A 14,898-nucleotide genomic window follows, 5' to 3' on the forward strand; every position below is an offset into this window, starting at 1 on the left:
TATGGTTTGCTGGTTAAATGCTATTTTAGTGATCAGTGACTTTCTGGCTGGTTAAATAACTTTGAATAGCAGGGGAGGGGCAAAATTACTTGTCCTTAGACCTAATCTTAAGATTTTTACAGGCTCTAGCCCTCATCCAGTTCTTCGGAAATGACATACCTAGAGCTTTACAAAAGCAGCACAAAATGCTTTTTTTTCCTGTTTTAAATGGAACCCTGAACCAGTCTTAAAGTAAGAGGACTTATAAAATTTATCATTTATATGGGATGGGAGGGGTAGAAAGCCTGAACAGCTAGTTGAAGATACATAGCATAGATGCTACTAGTGCTTACCCAGAGAATACATAGATCAGAATCACATTAAAGTTACCACATGTAGGTAGTATTCCAGATTTTAATACTAAAGGCACATAAAATAAAAGCATGTTTATTTAAAATAAATATGACCATATTTATCATGAAATATGTGGGGGAAAAGACTAACCTGAAACCTGGTTCTTTGACAAACCTATATTTTCTGCTAGAACAAAGTCTCAGTATCAGCTGTATCTTTCTTCATTTCTGCAGTTGGACTGCAGATGATACAACAGTACCTAGACATCCAGAGAGGCTATTTTGTTCAAATTATATACATCTAGTAACATAACAGCGCAGTCTGGTTTTGTTTTTCAGATGGCAGTGCCTGTAAATGCCTGGATTTAATGATGAAAGCCACAGGAACCCATGCTGGCCTGAACCAATTTTCAAGGGTGAGGTCACGTCCATCTGCTTTCGTAAGAATCCCCTACCAAATACTGTCTTTATCTTTCCACTATCCCAACAAGGGACTATCAAAATATACATGCAAATTAGAAAGCTAAAATTTAAGTTTTTTGGAAGTTACAGACTAGACTTCAACCCTTAGAAGGCTCCCTGAAGCCCTTATTGCACCGATAAAACTTCTGCTCCCAGTATGCCATTCCATAAACGAACAAGTTCTAACATGGGTACAGATGTCCTGCACATGTGAGCCATTTGACTGTGTTCAGTTTACTGTAAGCCAGCAGTAAACAAGCAGCAGCAATGCCAGGATCCAGTAGCCTCTCACCGGCTGTAGTTTAGAGCTTGACTCTGCTGTGAAGGTCATCGCGTCGGTTGCTTTATGATCTGAAAAATTAAAAAAAAAAAAAAAGCCAAAAACATTTTAAGTTATTTTCTGAACTAAGCTTTCCTTGGTTCTCTAGTAGTAAAACGCCTGGCTCAGGTAATCTTGGAAGACAGGAAAGGGGGATTAATCCAGACTGGCAAAGAAGTAAATGAGTACAGAGCTCAGCCCAGCCCTCAGGAAGCAAGTGATTATGTTCTGAAAGAGCAGGATAACAGCCGTTTGCAATTTTACCTAGCAGTCTGAAGCCAGAGCAGCAGAGGTAGGTGACAGATTCTTTAAAAATGTAAATTGAGCAAATAGACTGTATGCAGCATTTCCTGAATCAAGAAATTCAAGAACGCACGCACAAAATTGCAGTGGTGGATTGTTCCTTTCAGAAACATCATTACACTTATTTCAGGAGCAACAGATTTTTCACCTGCAAATCATGTAAAGAATGGAGCTCTTATCTGCATTATGAACAGCTGCTCTGTTTAATGTTTCCAAAGTCAAAAGAAATCAGTATATGCAGTTTTCACTTTAAAAAGTGTTTCCCATATATTAGTGCTACTTGACCCTCTTCTGAAGGCACACCTAGAGCTTTTGAGTATGAATGAGATTTGCATACATTTGATGTCCAGTATAAGCAATTCTCCATGGACAAGCAGTATAAGTCAGCCCCATTTTTGGTGACGTCATCTACGCTCCCAATTCGGAATTGCTCTCCCAGAGCTCAGGTGAGGCTTTTGGAAGCCTCATCTGAGCATGTGCAGGTAGCCCTATATATACCTGTGCTGTCCCTCACTAATCCAGTTTAGATCACAGCTCTCCATTAAAAAAACAACAACAAAAAAACCCAAGAAAAAAACCCCCAGAAAGAAAGAAAAGAAGAAGAATGGCAGAAAAAAACCCCAAAAAGCCTGCAGGAAAACCGGGTTTCAAGAAGTGCCCGGACTGCAAACGAAAAAAAAGTCTTCCCCGATGTCAGCGTTGATGTCTGAGGGAGGGAGGGCTTTGCTTAAGCCCTCCCTCTGACGTCAACGCTGACATCGGGGAAAACTTCCAGTCGGCTGTGTGCTACAGCAGGGCAGGTAGGAAAAAGAAGAGCCTCGTGGCTCGAGTTGCATCGAACCCTGCAGGATCCCCGTGACCCTAGGGGGCATCCCCACGGGATCCCCATGACCCAAAGGGAGAACCCACGGGATTCCCATTGTCCCCGTTCAGCTCTAACACAAACACACAAAAAAACTGCAGCATTTCCAAAATTTTTGAGCAGATTTCCACTAGGAATATTATAAGATCTTGTCCTATAGACCCGTTTAGTAACTTCGAGTTTACGCCCAGCAGTGTCTACGGTGAACTGTCAAAGCTCAAGGTTAACAAGGCAATGGGGCCTGACAACTTACACCCCAGGGTGCTTAGGGAGTTGAGTGAGGTCTTGACGGAGCCACTGTCCGCGCTCTTCAACTTCTCCCTTAGTACAGGCAGCGTCCCGTTGGACTGGAGGACAGCTAACGTCATTCCACTCCATAAGAAAGGCTCAAAGATGGAGGCTGCAAACTACAGACCAGTGAGTCTTAACATCGATAGTGAGCAAACTAATGGAAACTCTAATCAAACGCCAATTGGATAAGATCCTGGATGAGGAGAATCTACGGGATCCCCGTCAACATGGATTTACTAAGGGGAGATCATGCCAATCCAACCTGATCAGCTTCTTTGACTGGGTGACGGGGAAGCTGGTTGTTGGGGAGTCCCTGGACATCGTGTACCTGGACTTTAGCAAAGCATTCAATAGCGTACCACACCACAGGTTGCTGAGCAAGATGAGTTCTATAGGATTAGGTGACACATTGACGAAATGGGTTGGGAACTGGCTTGGAGGTAGGCTTTAAAGGGTAGTGGTGAACAGTACCCCCTCCGAAATGACGGAGGTGATCAGTGGAGTGCCACAGGGCTCGGTCTTGGGTCCGATCCTATTTAACTTCTTTATAAAAGAGACTTGGCAGAAGGGCTTTGAGGTAAAATAACATTATTCGCCGATGACGCCAAACTAAGTAATGTAGTGGGCAAATGCACAACGGACGAAGATTCAACGCCCGACAATATGATGCACGACCTTCTCCTACTGGAGCGCTGGTCTAGGAACTGGCAACTCAGCTTCAATGCCAAAAAATGCAAAGTTATGCACCTGGGCAGCCATAATCCATGCAAGACTTATTCCCTTAATGGCGAGATCCTAACAAGAACGGTAGCAGAACGAGACTTAGGGGTGATCATCAGTGAGGACATGAAGGCTGCCAATCAAGTGGAGCAAGCTTCATCCAAGGCAAGACAAATCTTAGGTTGCATGCGCAGAGGTTTTGTCAGCCGTCAGCCGGAAGTCATTATGCCATTGTATAGATCCATGGTAAGGCCCCACCTGGAATACTGTGTGCAATTTTGGAGGTCGCATTATCGCAAGGATGTGCCGAGACTGGAGTCAGTTCAGAGAATGGCCACCCGGATGGTCTCGAGACTCAAGGATCTCCCGTACGAAGAACGGCTAGACAAATTACTGCTATACTCGCTTGAGGAGCGCAGAGAGAGGGGGGACATGATTGAGACGTTCAAGTATCTCATGGGCCGCATCAAGGCGGAGGAAGATATCTTCTTTTTCAAGGGTCCCAAGGCAACAAGAGGACATTCGTGGAAAATCAGGGGTGGGAAACTATGAGGTGACACCAGGAAATTCTTTTTCACTGAAAGGGTGGTTGATCGCTGGAATAGTCTTCCACTGCAGGTGATTGAGGCCAGCAGCGTGCCTGATTTTAAGGTCAAATGGGATCTATTCACAGGACAAAGGTAGGGGAGGGTCATTAGGGTGGGCAGACTAGATGGGCCGTGGCCCTTATCTGCTGTCTATTTCTATGTTTCTATTGCATTATGCAAATTAGCACAAACACCACCCCTCCCCCAATTTTTGTAGCATAGCTCTTAAGCTGTCAGCCAAAGTTAAGGATTTGTCCAAAACATCTTTTGTAATTAAAAACTATCCCATCAACTGGAGCACACCTTTCTTCCTCCCCACTTCCACCCTCCCACATCACTCTAGTTTTATATCAGGTGCATTGGCTACCAATCTCTAAATATATTGGCTATGCTATTATGCCTTGTCTTCAAGGCAATGTATCTGTATCAACTTGAGTATCTAAAAAATCCTAAGTGTTGCCTCTACAAACCATTGTATGCCTCAGAAAACTACCCAGCTTAAATTGAGGCTTTTGTCATCCAGAAAGAGCCTTTTCATATGGAATTCTTGGCTGGACAATTTCAAACTGCTCTGTTAATTAAGGTGTTAAGGTGCGGATGCACTAAAAAATGGTCACTCTAGCCCAGTGATTCCCAACCCTGTCCTGGAGGAACACCAGGCCAATCGGGTTTTCAGGCTAGCCCTAATGAATATGCATGAGAGAGATTTGCATATGATGGAAGTGATAGGCATGCAAATTTGCTTCATGCATATTCATTAGGGCTAGCCTGAAAACCCAATTGGCCTGGTGTTCCTCCAGGACAGGGTTGGGAACCACTGCTCTAGCCGAGTAGGATGCCGTGGGCTGATTCACTGAACAATTTTAAAACAGTGACTGATGTTCGATGGACTTCGCATGCAAATTAGTTGCTGGAAAAGCAATTTTCACACATGCGCAGAGCTGGCAGATGAAGCCTCAACAGCTGAGTGGCAGGAGAAGCCCCAAAGCAGCCTCTTGCCACTCAGCCATTTGGGAAAGAACACTTTTTTAAAATGGGTACATATGTGTGTGCGTGTTACGCATGCACAGTATTTGTCCCCATTTTTTAAAATAAATTTTGATTGCCTCCTTCCCCCCCTTAAGCCATCACTAGCTTTAAGGCATGCTCTAGTGATGTTATGGGCATCTGATTGGAGGGCTTGTTTTAATATTAATGACCTCATTTTAATACTAATGAGGTCATTTGCATGGCAGAGTCACAGAATGTAGGAATGCATGGAAAAGCAAGCGGTGAGTCATTCTGTACATCGGGTCAGCAAATTAGGTCATTGCTAAACCAGCTCAACTGGTTTAGCAACAATTGTTAAGCCAATCGGAGAGTTTAGGGCACCTGGGCGCAAGACAATATTATATTTCAGTAATATTATGCTTAATAGCTGAAGGAGCACCTGAAAGTAAGATATGATAGCAAGGTTCAGTTATTTTAGTTGTCTTTACTCTGTTATTTCTGGCAGACTCATTTGATTTAAAGATTTTTATGAATTATGGTTTTGTAGTACACCTCTTAATACTTAATGATGGTATAACAAACCCAATAAATTTAGTCTAATCCAAACAGAGGCCAGAACCTTGCAACATAATGGAGCTTAGATTTTTAATGCAAAACATGTTAAATTCGTGCATTACATTTCTGCAAAGTGAACAGTTGCCGTATTCCTGAAGACAAGAGCAATGCTTACCACATTCTGCACGAAACGTTAAGCGGAAACAGTGCATTACCCCATAGACACATCGGCACAGTGAACAATAACTCTCCAACCAGTCTCCGTGGGCAACTGTATCACAATCACTGCAAGACAAGACATTCCCGTCAATTATAAGCACAAGATGTTACAGCAGAAAGGCTCATTATGCTCTTACGTACCTGGCCCGCATGTCATATTCACAATATCTTCCAGTGAAGAACGTTGGGCATGCACAGAAGCTACCTAAGATACAAGTGCCTCCATTTCTACAGCAACGTCTATTCAACATTTTACCTGAAAAGATTAAACAATAAAATAAATCACAAATCGGCAATTTTAAAATAAAGTGAACAAAGGCTGATCTGAAGGAAAAATAGAATAAAGCAATTTAGATAACTTGAGCTCCGCTTTTATTGTTCTTATTCTGTAGTTTTATGTCTGTCTTGGTTTTTTTTTTTTCTCGATTATATTGCCATGTTTACTGTAAACAATGCCCAGAAGAGAAAGGTGCATTCTTCTTGAGAAGGCTATATTTACAGTTTGTGTAGCTATGCAAGAGGTTTGTATAGGATGTGGCTTGTGACTTTTTAGTCCTGGCGATGTTGGATTATGGACAGCATTGACGCTAAGAGCTCCTTCAGCAGACTGTCTTCCCTGACCTTGAAAAAGTAATCGAAATGCGTCAGAGAGAAAGAGGGGAGATAAGTCAATGCTAGAGCAGTATGATTAAGTTAAGTTCATACTTCAAACTAAAGATTTATAAAAAAGTTTCAAAATAGATTAAAATAAAGATTGAGATATAGTTTGAAACACTGATGTTGGATACTAATGAGGATTGCAGCCATTAGGTGTTATGCTACATCCACGGCAATCTGAAGATCCCTATACAGAACAGTGATTTTTTTGTACAATTGACATGAATTAATATATTATAGTTGTATTGTGTATAAGTCTTTTTCCACAATATAACAACTCCCACAAATTTTATCAGTTAACATTTCAACAATTAGATGTTAGGGGCAGCTAAACAGGCATTGGTCAAGACTAAAAACTTTTGTCGATACTCCAAATAGCCAAACAAAAGTTCTAAATTCCTTACCGTTTGAGTTTGATTATTTAAAAAAAAACTACCACATTTAAACAAAGTGGTTTCCATAAAAATAAACGTACAAAAATACAAGACAAAATTACAATTCTAAGCTAAATTACAGTACCATAAAATACATTTTCTTTAAAAAAACAACAAAACATTTGCACCCAAACAAACAGTACCCATGCAATTAACAAAGGCACTTATTGACTCAAAAACAGAGTCAAGACAGAATATATTAATATGAAGGCTGAACAGCTCTTCAAATAGGCATCCAAGTTCTTAATCTTAGATGTCGACAGCTTATTCCAAAGTGACATTCCAGCTACTGAAAACATCTCACATTTTCTTCAGTAGTTGCCAATAGTCTCATGGCACCATTTGAACGCAATGCTCTATTTGGTCTATAGAACTTCTAGAAGGATTGAAACTGAAAAGGGACCGATTTGATTTTGTACCAAAGATAACACTTTATGATGAACCCGTTGTTCAATAGATAACCAGTGGAGTCATTTCAAAATCTGGGTAATGTGTGGTGTTCAAGAAATGTCACTAACCAATCTGGCTGCAGAGTTCATCTTGACCTTAGCTAAACCCAAAAAAAAACACTGCTTGCCCTGTATCAGTCTAAGTCAAAAAAGATATACAGGGGTAACTCTTTCAAGTCAAGGTTACTGTCGAGTGACTAAAGAGATTAATAGAACAAAATAAAGTCACCGCACTCATCAATACATTCAGTAAACTTATTTTTTGTTTAGAACTCTGCTCAGAGACATGAAGGCTGATTACTCGGCCTCACCTACCAATCATTGCAGTGTTCAGAAAAATTTTTTGATTTGAAGTTCCTATTAACAATGCGCTAGCCAGAAGGCTATGCTGAAAATATAAATGTTCTCATGAATTCTATAAATTATACAAAATAACTTAACTTTAAATAGTGACTGGTTCCGACGTGGTTCCGATGTTTTGAGACATCTAAGAAGAAACATTTTCTTGAGAGACCTAGTTTTGTAATCTCATGTGACTTCACTACCAGCTTTAAACCTAGCTGTATTGTCGGTTCCCTGACGCAGCAACGAAACGTGCACGTCGGAACCGGTCACTATTTAAAGTTAAGTTATTTTGTATAATTTATAGAATTCATGAGAACATTTATATTTTCAGCATAGCCTTCTGGCTAGCGCATTGTTAATAGGAACTTCAAATCAAAAAATTTTTCTGAACACTGCAATGATTGGTAGGTGAGGTCGAGTAATCAGCCTTCATGTCTCTGAGCAGAGTTCTAAACAAAAAATAAGTTTACTGAATGTATTGATGAGTGCGGTGACTTTATTCTGCCCTGTATCAGTAGCATGGATTATTGATACACCTTGGGTTTTGGCCAGGTACTAGTGACCTGGATTGGCTACTGTGAGAACAGGCTATTGGGCTTGATGGACCATTGGTCTGACCCAGTAAGGCTATTCTTATGTTCTAGCAATCTAATCTTGATTAAAAAAACAACAACAATAAACAACCCACAAGCTTTGAACTACTGTTCTAAAGTCATATAGATTCAAAAGGGGTTAAAGCCTGTATAACATATGTAATTGAGCATAACCTTTCTGACTCACATTAGCGATGTGTTTTCCCATAGTTAATGCAGAGTCTACACAGATCCCCAAGACGGTCATCTCCTTTTTCACCTCAATTTGTGTCCCCAACACATCCATGCATTCAATCTTCTTCACCTCTGCATAATCTCCCACCATCAATAGTTTGGTCTTGTTAACATTCAATTTTAAACCATGCATCGACATCCATCCAATGGTTATAATATATGCGTCTTATTTGTACAGGTGTATTTTGTATTTAAAACTATGAATTTAGAGTTGTGAGCCACCTACGTGTTATGCAGGCAAGAAATTAAAAAAAAAAAAAAAATATATATATATATTTTTTTATTTCTTGCCTGCATAACACGTAGGTGGCTCACAACTCTAAATTCATATATACACATTCAAAATTTATAAATGCCTTTCTGGTGTAAACAGCCACACTCATACAAAATGTTTCAGTAAACAGGTAGTAACAAATTCATGCACCAGCTCCTTTACTAGGTATTATCTTCATTTTTCGTAACCATGATTTTCCTATATGCATGAATTTGTTACTACCTGTTTACTGAAACATTTTGTATGAGTGTGGCTGTTTACACCAGAAAGGCATTTATAAATTTTGAATAAGCCTCAATTAAAAACAAACAAACAACAAACACACCCAACAAAAAACCCCAACCACCATTGTGTTCTACAAATAAGAAAGTAACCTTGCTGGCTTTACAGCAAGTAGTGTCAGCTTAATTCAGTAGTTCTTAAACCAGTCCTGGGGACCTCAGCCAGTTGGGTTTTCAAGATATCGGTAATGAATATGCTCGAGGCAGATTTGCATGCCTGTCATTACCAATATCTTGACAATTCAACTGGCTGAGGGGTCCCCCAGGGCAGGTTTTATTCTTACTAGACCACCTCTCCATTTTGATTAATCTTCTCACCTCCTTCCTCATATATACTGTAGACTATGGTTCCTATTCATATTAACAGTTTAGGCATTACCGAATGTCTAGTTATAAACCTATGTGTCGCCTCTGAGTGATCCCAACTATTTCTCCATTGTCTTCTTGATGTGTAATCCAATAATTCACGAGTCTCAGTTGGATTGTCAAAGGACAATGGTACTTTTCCAACAAATGGGTCCCATACCTCTTCAATTAGACCACAGTAGAATCTCAGTTATCCGCAGAGATTGGTGGATATCAGATAACTGTTTTTATGGTTAATTGGGAGTGTGTTAGAAACACTGCCTAACTTCCCACACCCCTCCCTGAAGCACCAGTACAGCAGTGGTCCTGATCTGCAGAGCCCTCCTCCCTCAAGCCCTGAAGTGACAAAAGCAGGCAGCCGTCCTGAGCCGCGAACCCTTTTACTCCTACTTGAAGCGCAGCAGTCAGCAGAAGGCAGCCTCAAAACAGACTGCATGTGGCCAGCCCTGGCAGGGCCTTTCCTCCGATGCAGGACCTCAGCCTTGCTGGTGCTTTGGGCAGGAGGGAGGGGGCTTCGTAACTGTATGGGGGCTGGTTGGAGGATTTGTGGCTCAGAATGTTGCCACGCTGGTGCTTTGGGTCAGGAGAGAAGTGGGGGTTCACGTCTCAGGACTGCCGCTGCTTGAAGAAGCTTAAAATCTAAGCAGACAAGACAAACGGATGCCGTGGATACAGTTAGGGGGGAATGGTTAATCTGCTGGCTAAGGTAGTGGGGTGTAGGGTTATGGATTGAAGGTTACAGCAAACAGTGGGTTTTCAGTTTGCTTTTAAACAAGGCAGGGAAGGGGTGTAGTGGACAAACTCAGGTAGTTTACTCTAGGCATATGGGAATGTTTTGTTTTGTCTGTTTTATCTCTCTGAGAAATTATCCAACCCTTACTTGTCCTATTATGTCTTCCATGTTAATGGCCAGCACTACTTACGTCTAGCAATGCTATATTGTAGAATAAGTATTAGCAGCTGATGCCGTTTGTCCTTGGACCTGAACCTATATGACTTTAGGAGGGGGAGGAGGCAGCAAGCATGATGCAGCAACAGCTGTTCATGCCGTCTCTTGTCCTATACAGAGTGATGACAACAGCTACCGACAAATGGTTTCAGTCTTCAGAAACATCTGAAAAATATTCTACCCTAAACCACCTGAGGTCTGAGCATGCGCCTCATTTGCCTATGCCTTAATGAAAAAAAGGCAAATAAGGAGCTTCAAAGACCTCAAAGCTGCATCAGAGGGAAGGCTCGGTCACTGCAAACAAGGGGGATGATTTGCTGTGGTGAAGACCTAAAGGATTTCAAAGAACTGAGGGGAAGGTTGATGGGAGTATTTGTGATTCCCTCCCCCTCAATACACAGACATGTATAACTATGTATAGCATAACTGTATCTTGAGCTAGTCCTACGCTATGGGTCCTAATGTGGAGAAGCCCAGCCTCTGTTGAAAACCTATGAAGGGTTTGGTGGCATCTCTGGACAGAAAAGTTTGTCATGGCAACAGTGGATAAGCCAAAGTGATATTTCTGTAAATCATGTCCACATCACACCACACACTCTTGCCCTGATAATTTTAGAGGGGAGGGGGGGAATCAGAGCCTCTTGTGCATAAAGAAACCCAACGAGAGGGCACTCTCTAAAGTTGAAAGGGGATAGATTCCGTACAAACGTAAGGAAGTTCTTCTTCACCCAGAGTGGTAGAAAACTGGAACGCTCTTCCGGAGTCCGTTATGGGGGAAAAAATACCCTCCAGGGATTCAAGACAAAGTTGGATAAGTTCCTGCTAAACTGGAACGTATGCAGGTGAGGCTGGACTCATTTAGAGCACTGGGCTTTGACCTAAGGGCCGCCGCGTGAGCGGACTGCTGGGCATGATGGACCACTGCTCTGACCCAGCATGACAATTCTTATGTTCCAGTCAGGTTCAGCTGCCTGGTAAAACCACTATAATTGATGTGTTCCAAACAAGTTTTTTTTCTGTATGAAAAGTGGTCTGGATTCTCTACAGCAAGATTGGAGAAATTTCAATATTAAACCTTGAACATCCAGTTCTTTATTGTACCACAACGCCATACTCCCAACAATGGAGTTATTCCTAGGGGGCGTATCCAGACACTCAATTTTGAGCAGACAAGACAACCCAACCTCCCTCTCCCCCAGGCAATTTCGCATGTCTGTGTATTGAGGGGGAGGGAATCACAAATACTCCCATCAACCTTCCCCTCAGTTCTTTGAAATCCTTTAGGTCTTCACCGCAGCAAATCATTCCCCTTGTTTGCAGTGACCGAGCCTTCCCTCTGATGCAGCTTCGAGGTCTTACTAATAAGGGGAATGAGTTGCTGCTTGCTGCCAACAGAGATCTAAAAGATCAGTGGCATAGTAAAGGGGGGGGGGGGGAGACTGCCCCGGGCGCCGTCTCAGTGGGTGCGCCGACACCTCTCCGCTCCTCTATGCCACATTCATGCCTTCCTAACCTCTAAAATATAACTTGTTGCTCACACTCCCTTTGAAATTACTTCCCGGTCATAGGGTCAGGAAGTGACATCAGAGGGAAAGCAGGCAGAGAAGCTGCTCACGTTGGAGAAAATTTAGAGGGATGGAGTGGGAAGGGATGGTGCGAGTGCAGTGTGGGGGCACCTGACCCTGGGCACCTCCCACCCTCGCTACACCACTGCAAAAGATTTAAAATATGGGTGTTGGGGGGGGGGACAGGAGAGTGGACTTAAGTGACCCCCCCTACCCCTGATGTCCTGATCACTTCAGAGACTTTCAAATAGGGCCAAAAAATGAAATAAAGCCCTGGAAGAAGACACTCGGCCTATGTGATCTTAACTTTTGGAGCAACACTAATAGGCTACCTCCTACATCCTTTTGCATCTATTCCTTTCCTTCCCCTAGTTTCAGCGTCTGCCCCCAAAGCATCCTGATCCAGCCCCTATATTTATCTTGCCCTGTGCTGCATTTTCCTCTTTGTTCCCAACCCCTCCTGTAGTCAGCATTGCTTCTCTGCGTCCCTATTTCACCACCCTCCCCAGTGTTGACACATTGTGTCCCTAAGCCTTCTTCCTCCATAACTAGCATCTTTTCACTAGAAAATGACATGGTGACAAAATTCATCACCGTCCTCGTCCCCGTCCCCGCAGATAACCGCGGGAAATAATCCCATGTCATTTTCTAGTGTCTATTTCAACCTCAGTCCTTCTACACCAGCATTCTTCAAAGCAAAGCTTGTGGGTCAGTGGTTGTGGCCATGCATACTCTGGTTCTTCCCTCTCTCCTTAAAGAATGACATGAAGATGGTTTCCCGCAGTTATCCGCGGGGACGGGAACGGTGATGAATTTTGTCACCGTGTCATTCTCTACTTTTCACTCTCCCTGTCCCTTCCCCTCTTTCCACCCCCAACCTGAGGACAGGATATCTCACTCTTATCCCTCCCCCCCCTCCCAGTTCAGTATGTCTCCTTTATAGGCCTCCAGGGTATCTCTCCCCTCTTCCATCCAGCATCTTTTCACCATTTTTTCCCTAGTCAGCCAGTCACTCTAACTCCTCCCCCTCCCAGTTAGTTCAGCATCTATCCCTTTTCCTGTCTGTCCTTCCCTTCTGGTCCAGCAGAGCAATACTTAGTTGTACCTCTATTTCACTTACAAATTCAGCGTTTCCCTTCCTCCTGCTCCCGGTGGTTCAATGGTGCTCACTAACCTACCTCAATTGTTGAAGGGAGCTGCCTCAGGCCTCAGTCTCCCTGTGATGTGCCCTGTCCCTTCAGATACAACTTCCTGTTTTGCAAAGGCAGGACGTATCACCGGGAAGACTGAGGCCCCGGGGCAGCTCCTTTCAGTTGGGGTGTGTCTGCTGTCAGCAATTGAGGTATCAAAGGGCCCTTTTTGGGTTTCACCCTTGTAGTTATTTTCTGATGTGGAAAGCTAACCTGTTTAGATCCACTGTGCTTGCAAACTGCCTTTAACCCTTTCAGGACCAAGGGACATATTTGTCCCATAACTTTAAAATCCTATAAATTTTGATTGGGATAGTCTACAGTTCTAAATTTGATATGTACGGATTCCATATGATACTACCTTTATGTAAACAAACTGGTTCCGACATTCATTCATTAGCGTCGTTGCTAGATTGACGAGCAGATTCACTTGCCACACTGTCCATAAGCCAGAAGTGTGATTTTTTTTTAAATAAAAATAATGATATTTCACAAAAAAAATCATTTTTTTGGCATCTGCAAGCCCTTTTTACCATAAAAATGTCAAAACCACAAAAATTGGCCTACGATCCTTATGGTCCTGAAAGGGTTAAAAGGCACATACAGTAATCAAAATGGGGGACGGGACAATCCCTCCTTGGTTTCTAAAAATGAATTAGTAATTTTTCACCCGAAGAGAACTGTTCAGAAGCCCAGCTGAAGGAAGGAAAAGAGAAGAACTATGGGCTATCCAAAGCTTTTTACTTACTCTCCGTGAGCCCTACGAAAGGGAGGTACTCTGCAGCATCTCTGTGCCACCTGGCTTGGCTGGCCTGGGTTGGATCCCCAGCCATAGCCGTCCCGTTGAGGTGCTTCTCGCTCTGCTCATCAAAGGCAACGGCCAGATCCATTTTGCTCACATATTGCAGCGACTTAGATGCTAAAAAAAAAAAAAAGTACACAAGCAAAGCCAACGTAAAGCGCGGAAGAACGCGGTAAACGCAAAAAGTTGCAAATTAAATAGATGCACGAAGGGGGAGGGGGGGGGGGAAATGTGCAATAATGGAAAAGTTGTTTCTTACCAGCTTTCGCCTGAATTAGTGCAATTATCAGAGGCACAATGCAAACTAAGCTACGGAGAGAAAAAGAACAATTCCAATTAAAAAGGAGGTGGAGGGTGGTGTTTAATAAAAAACTAGAAGAACCACAAAAAAAGGGCAGTAGATAAAGAAGCTGAAATCTCTTAACTTTTAATCTTCCGGGTAGTTAATTTTAAAAAGGTTATTTAAAACAAGCCGTCTGGACAGGCCCAATAACTTATCCAACTATATCTATGAGAACAGAACCTTTTAAATAGAAACCTCGCTAGCCAAAGAACTTCACTCACCTTCTGATCATCATCCTCTTGACTTCAGGGCAAAATAATAACTTTAAAAAACAAAAACTCCACAGATAATAAAAGGTTGTATATTAAACCAACAACGCAGGAAACTGCAGAAACCCAGGAAAAAAAGATTCCACCTCGAACATCTTAATACTGGGCATTTTATTCAGTAGGTCAATCACCAAACAATTGAAAGTCAATTATCACCTCCTTGTTCTGCCTTGAAGCCACCTCCTTCACACCCCCTACTTTCTTTGTCAAGTTCAGCCTCAAGTACAGTAGACCGAAACTAAGGACCCTGCTTGCTAGACATTTTTTCTTGGGAGCCGCCCATACAAATAGTTTTGCAACAAGGCAATGTAGCAGGGGTAGGGAACTCCTGAGAGCCGTATTCCAGTCAGGTTTTCAGGATTTCCCCAATGAATATGCATTGAAAGCAGTGCATGCAAATAGATCTCATGCATATTCATTGGGGAAATCCTGAAAACCCGACTGGAATACGGCTCTCAAGGACCGGAGTTCCCTACCCCTGCAATGTAGTAAACTCAGAAGTAAAGA

The 14,898-nt window shown here is 42.5% G+C and overlaps 1 protein-coding gene across 1 annotated transcript; it reads right to left on the minus strand.

The window, feature by feature from the left end:
- Window positions 1-379: 379 nt before the first annotated feature.
- LOC117366529 (cryptic protein-like) lies at window positions 380-14,665 on the minus strand. The gene is made up of 6 exons (XM_033958017.1): window positions 14,344-14,665; window positions 14,039-14,088; window positions 13,726-13,896; window positions 5,782-5,896; window positions 5,597-5,706; window positions 380-1,145 (listed from the first exon to the last, which is right to left on the minus strand). The coding sequence occupies exons 1-6, from the start codon at window positions 14,355-14,357 to the stop codon at window positions 1,024-1,026; spliced, it is 582 nt and encodes a 193-aa protein (XP_033813908.1). The 5' UTR covers window positions 14,358-14,665; the 3' UTR covers window positions 380-1,023.
- Window positions 14,666-14,898: the final 233 nt, after the last annotated feature.

The sequence above is a fragment of the Geotrypetes seraphini genome, chromosome 1 (genome assembly GCF_902459505.1).
Source record: "Geotrypetes seraphini chromosome 1, aGeoSer1.1, whole genome shotgun sequence".
Lineage (NCBI taxonomy): Eukaryota > Metazoa > Chordata > Amphibia > Gymnophiona > Dermophiidae > Geotrypetes > Geotrypetes seraphini.